We start from the raw sequence: 6000 nt of genomic DNA, 5'->3' as shown, positions 1-6000 counted from the left end.
AATTTGACTGACCTCATTTAGAGAATTCTGGTATATCCTTGGGTGCTGTGCTTATCATTGTACATTCCTTTTGATGAACTTCTTGTTCGTATGTGGGCCCAGCACAGAACACTACCTTGAGTCCTATGGATCCCCACCCCCCCACAAAAACAACCTGTACTAAATAATTAGGAATGACTAACAATTTCCCTCTTGCATAGTCCAGGGCCTATTCATCTCAGTAATTTTTGACATCCGCCAGAAGTTCTAGGGAAAGTGCAACTGAGTTGGCTGGTTAATTGTCCCAACATGGTGTGCTATGAGTACGCTGCATTGTAATCTCACTGGGATTTATGTCCAGAACCTGTCATGCTCTTCCTGAAGATGTGGGTGTTAAAACAGCTAGGCACCCTGAGCCAGGCACCGTGAAAGGTATAAGATTCTACCTGCGTGTAATGTAAGACACAACCCATCTATTGATATTTGATCCTAAATGTCTTGTAATTCTGGAAGTGGTGGAAGAAAGCATTCCAAGAGTGGTGTGGAGTAAGGAAAAGGTTTAGAAAATAACAGGTGTCTTGGTCTAGGGGTATGATTCTCATTTCAAATAAACACAGAACTGAAGCGTTGGAAGGGATCTCCAGGGTCATCTAGCCCAACCCCATGCAATGCTGGAATCCTGTCCACAGCCATCCCTGGGTGGGCTCAAACCACCAACCTTCTGGTTAACAGGCAGACACACTGACCCATGGCACCACACATGTGAGGTTCTAGGCTGACATTCCTGACAAGCTATTCTTATCAGGGATGGGCCATGGCTTAGTGGAAGAGTACATAGCTCAGGGCACAGGCTTAGCAGGTTCCAGGTTCAGTTCTTGACATCTGACTGGATCTGTCTGAGACCCTGGAAAGCTGTTGCCAGCCAGAGCAGACAATGTTTGAGGGACAAACAGTGTGATCTAGTAAAAGAAAGTTTCCCATGTTCTTATGTCTTCATCGTGAGGAGACTAGAGGCAGAAGACCCATCACCATTCCTGTCTCTCCATCATGATGTTCCAACTTCTCCCCCAATGGAGAACTTAGGGTGCAGAAGGCTGGTATTCCAGCACAGGACAGCATCATTCCTGTTAGCCCATCCCATGCTGTGAGGTCAGAGACAGTTTCCCCAAACAGGAAAGAGAATCAAACTGAAAACACACAGAGGCTTGGTTCATTGATTTCTTTTAATGTACTTCTAGAAGTCACAAAGCTGTGGCACAGACAAATACAGGAAACACAGGACACTGAGTTCACAGACGTGTATTGGGAAGAGTACGCAAAACGGGTGCCACCATCGCAGCTCTAGCCAGGAAGATGGCTCAGTCAAACCAGTCAGACAGCGTGGAGAAGAGGGTTTTCCCATGCAAATCCATGACACACTGGGCAACCCCAGCCCACCATTCAGACATGCTGCCATGTCCTGGTTGGCATGCATCACCCCAGTGAGGGAAGGTGGGGCAGGGGAAGAGAGGAGCTGCTCCACTGCTCACTGCTACTTTGCAGTATGCTGCTGACATACTTCTGCTAGACAATATCTTTGTGCTGGATGTTAACATGATAGCGGCAGAAGGTCTTGGTCCCAGATCAGACCCATCAGTTGTCTTACAGCACTCCCCAAGTTGGGGAGGCCCTTGGGGACCTCACATTCTCTGTGACTCCCATCTAAGGGACACCCCCTTCTGGACTCCTGCAATCTCCATGGCACCAGGCCCAGAAAGAATCTAAAACCAATCCCCATTGTCCATCTGATTATTGAGTACATGATTCTTTAAATAGTGTCTGAATAAAAGAGTAGCCTGGGAAAGAGTAGCCTGGGATGGACCCTTTCTGGAGTGACTGTGCTGCCTGGAGTGAATAGGCTCCAAAGAGGGAGCCATGGACAGAAGAACACTCACCCTCTTAGGCAGTGAGGAGTATACAGCAGTGGGTATGGAGTGATTCCGCAATGTCAGCCAGGCTGGCCTCAGTCACACTCCTACAGGCTCACAGTGGCACCAGCACTGCACTCAAAAGGCATGAGAAGGCCAGAGGAAGGGGGGGGGGAGTTGTGGGTGTGTGCAGGGAAAAACAATAGAGAACTAGTCTGGGGTGAGCAGAAGAGAAGATTGCAGCTAGAACCCCTTTTCGATGCTGAGCGTGCGACGGGTGACATGCTCAATCTTCCCAGACACATATTCAGTCAGGCTGATCTGGTAGTGGGCCAACATCTTCAGCATAAGGCGCAGGTTCAGCCACCACTGTTCCTTGGGAAGCCTGTGCCTGCAAGAAAGGAGGGGGAAAGCGAAGTCAGCACCAGGGTTCAATCTGAGCTGGGGCTCAGCCCTGGAATGCGTGATGTCGTTAGCAATAAACAGAGCAGCTCTGTGCACCTGTGAAGTCAATTCCCCTCTCATAGTTGGGGGAATTCAAATCTTTGCAAATTGCAACGGGAATTGACCCCAATCTCTACCTCCCAGAGGGATGTACAGATCAGATTCTGTGCTGAACTTCACAACACAGAAGGCTCAAAAAGTGTAGCAAAATGCGTATTTTACAATAAGGTATAAATACAAGTGTGTACTTTGATGGGAAAAGCTTTCGCTAATGTTGTGGGGGAAAGACATCCAAATATACATATTTAAACACTAAACATTTTCTCCTGAAGTTTTTTAAAACTCAAAGAGATTAATGCAGAAATGGGAGGGGGTATGGCTGAACACATGTGAAACTGACACAGATCGGAAACAGACCGTCCTGCCCATATCCTTGTTTACAGGCAGCCTCCACCCATCTGTGGCTGTGGAGCATATCTTAAGTAAGAATTCATCAAGGGAGAGGCAGGCAAGGAACTTGCCCAGCTCACTTTGATGTTCAGTATGCTAAATTCTGAACATTTGACTCCCAGGAGGGATGAAAATGACCCCACCAGCAAACAAGTCACAAGGCTGGCCAGCAAACAGAGAGTACCTCACCATTTCCCAAAATATCTGGGCACTTCCCACTTCCCTTAGAAAGGAAGCACAAAACAGAGCTAAGAGAACTGTAGTTAACGCCTCACAGCCATTCTGCCCACCAGTCCTTTCCATGAAAAGCACTGGCAGGAAGTGTCCTCCCTGCTCCCAGAATCTCACTTTCCGTGACTCAGATGGCAAAAGAGGTGCCTACTTACTCAAAATCTGTGACTTTCTTGAGCTCAGTCACAGGGCTAAATGACACAGCCTTCCTCTTCAGGCCTATCACACAGGCAGAATCGGCAGAATTGGCAAATACCCGGCCTGTGGAAACAGAGAGGACTTTTACGTGTGGTGCCGAGAAATTCTGATGTCAACCAAACGGCTTGCCATTACTTGAGAAGGCCTGGATGTGGCTACCCTGGTTGTCTCCGGCAGAGAGCCAGTAGCTATAGAGGCTCCTGGAACCCCAGCAAGTCAACAGGACTCAAGAAAATTAGTTGCATACTGTTTTCAATGACTATGGGCACACACTGAAATACTGGTCTCGTGAGCAGTCCCCACAGAGCACTCAGTGGCTTCAAAGCACAAGCACAGCAAACCAAGGAGGCCTCACTTTAGGATGGCATCCTCCTCCTCGGTACAGGCAAGGTGCCTCAAATTACAATGGTTCCCTGGGGCGCCACCCTGCACAGTCCTGGCTAGGCCCTGGCAGGGAATGGACCATCTCTCATGGTAAGGGGGAAGGCACATGTGCACAGCAGCCTCCTGGCATTTGTCCCTTACTGAAGGAGCAGTGGTGCTTCACCCGACTCCCTTAATCCCTCTCCTCGGTTGATTAGCAACCATAAAAGTGGTTGACAGGCAGATGGAGGCGTGGTGCATAAGAAGTTCACCTCATTCTGCCAAAGTTCTCCTGAGGATCTTCCCTATTATGAAACACCGGGGTGAATATTTCCGTTCCCAAGGTGATCCTCTCTGAACATACCCTTGCGGTAAACTTCCTTCAACTTCTCCGACATCCACAGTACAGCTTTCACACCCAGCTTGGTGCCGTAGTTGCGGTCAAAGGGGGTTGGGGCGCCTCCCTAGAGACAGAGACAGGGAAATGAAGGGAGTGTCCAAAGGGCGGTCATGCCACTCCTGCTGCAAGGGAGGCCCAGCTGTTCTTCTGCTGGGGCCATCCCACTGAGCAGCCATTTTGCATGCCTCTTCTGCAAAATGAAGACAGTTCAATGAAAACTAAACAAAAAACCCTGGTCAGCTGAAAGCTGGAAAACAGGACCTTGGCATGTACCCCACTGCCCTGAATGGAAGAAGTAGCTGATGAGTGTTTTCATGCAAGACAAAAAGTATTCCGGTTACAAACTCTCAAACAAAAGCTCTGCTGTTTTCCCCAGTTCATATCTGCCTGCCTGCCTTTTCTCCACCAGTAATCTTCTAATCCATTAGAAGTGACTTAGCCTGACACTGCCTTGTGGCTACCCAATATGTAGCAATACTTGCCTGTTGGAGGTGGCCTAGGACGTTGATCCTGCAGTCAAATATTCCTTTCCCTTCGGAGGAGTATAAGTTGTAGAGGAACTCAGTGGTATAGTGCTCGTGGCACTTCTCGTTGCTAAGAAGACAGCAAAAGGGAGAAGGCACTTTAAAACACAGGCAGCTGCCTAATAATACCAAGTCAAAACTCTTAGTTCCTCTAGCTCAGTGCTACTGGCACTTGACAAGCGGTGGAGCTTCAGGGTTTCAGGAAGGAGCATTTTCCCAGCCCTGGTGGGAATCGAACCTGGGGACTTTTGCATGAAATGTATGTGCTTTACCTGCTGCGCTACAGCCCCTCCTCCCCTTTGACGCACTAAGTGAGCATGACTGTATCTCTCACAGAAAATACAGCATAGAAAGCATCCCGGGCCCAACTGATTTAAAATGCTGAAGCCCTCGGTGGCGGAGTCTTGTGTTTTTTATACACTGGCTTTTTCCATACAAGACCTTCTGCCCTCTGATTTCATAAGGAAGGCCCTGCTTCAGGTTTCATCCCCTAATCCACAACAAGAATAAAGGGTGGGGCTTTCTTGGTAGAAATCCAATGAAACACACCAGGGCCAATCATTCATAACTCATTCTTGATCTTGTTTCAGTGACTGGTTCCTGATTGTATGCTGCATTTTTATTGGGTTTTTCAGGATATATGTTTTAGCTTTTAAAAATATTTTCTGAGGTTCTGAATTCTGCACACAGACTTTATCTTAATTCCAAAACAAGGGAAAGACAGTTTTTGGAAAGAAAAATCAAAATGAAGTGAGTTTGTTTGCACAAGTTAACAACGCCAGGGATAAGAGCTTTGGAGAAGAGTCCTTTATGATCCAAGAAGTGTGCGGGATTGAATATTCTTAACGTTTTGCTCTGCCAGGACTACACAGAGAACTGGGTTTCAGGCAAATGCCAACAAAATTTAGACAAAGGAAGCAGAACTAAACCAGTGACAGTGTAGCCAGCTACTGAGCACTGGCAAAACAATTCTCTCCCCTGTACTAGCCTTGCACTTGAGGAATCTCCTCTGCCCTTTTTCCGCAGGACTGCGGTAGAATCCATCAGATCTCCATCCCGGCAGGGAGCCAAGCCTAATCTCATCACATTTCTAAAACCATCCATCTCTTTTCAGTGTTTCAGAGGTTTCTAGGCTGCAATTCCTTCATTTGTGCTGAGTCACTATTCACGCATGCTACAGAGATCCAAGTCTTGGCAATACTCCAGGGATTGGGTCATCAGAGTCACAGAGAACAGTGCCAACCCTGTGATCCAGGAGCAGATGATGGCATCCTGCACTATTAGCTGATGCTTCCCATAGTTCAGAGGCAGTGAACCAAGCTCCCATCATCCCTGAGCATTGACCATGTTGGCTGGGACTGCTGGGAGATGGGAGTCCAGAATCATTTGGAGGGCCACAGATGTTCCTATCACATATATTGTTCAGCATAGTACACTCCCTCTGCTGAACACATCACTTGCTCCCTCCTTTCTTGAGGGAGATAGTCTGAAAAAGACAGTCTGA

General features: G+C 47.8%; 1 protein-coding gene across 2 annotated transcripts in view; it reads right to left on the bottom strand.

Annotated features, from left to right (window-relative positions):
• Positions 1-1184: 1184 nt before the first annotated feature.
• PFKL (phosphofructokinase, liver type) overlaps positions 1185-6000 on the bottom strand; it is a 41220-nt gene continuing 36404 nt past the window's right edge. For both annotated transcript variants that reach the window (XM_081192589.1, XM_081192590.1), the window contains exons 19-22: positions 4451-4566; positions 3937-4032; positions 3167-3272; positions 1185-2277 (exon numbers count right to left, since the gene is read on the bottom strand). In XM_081192589.1, coding sequence (XP_081048715.1) covers positions 2130-2277; positions 3167-3272; positions 3937-4032; positions 4451-4566 — 466 coding nt within the window. In that variant the 3' untranslated portion in view covers positions 1185-2129. The remainder of the gene's footprint in view (positions 2278-3166; positions 3273-3936; positions 4033-4450; positions 4567-6000) is intronic.

This window comes from Podarcis bocagei (genome assembly GCF_964188305.1).
Source record: "Podarcis bocagei genome assembly, chromosome: 4".
NCBI lineage: Eukaryota > Metazoa > Chordata > Lepidosauria > Squamata > Lacertidae > Podarcis > Podarcis bocagei.
The sequence above is the reverse complement of the archived record's forward strand: the minus strand, read 5'-3'. Positions and strand labels throughout refer to the sequence as shown.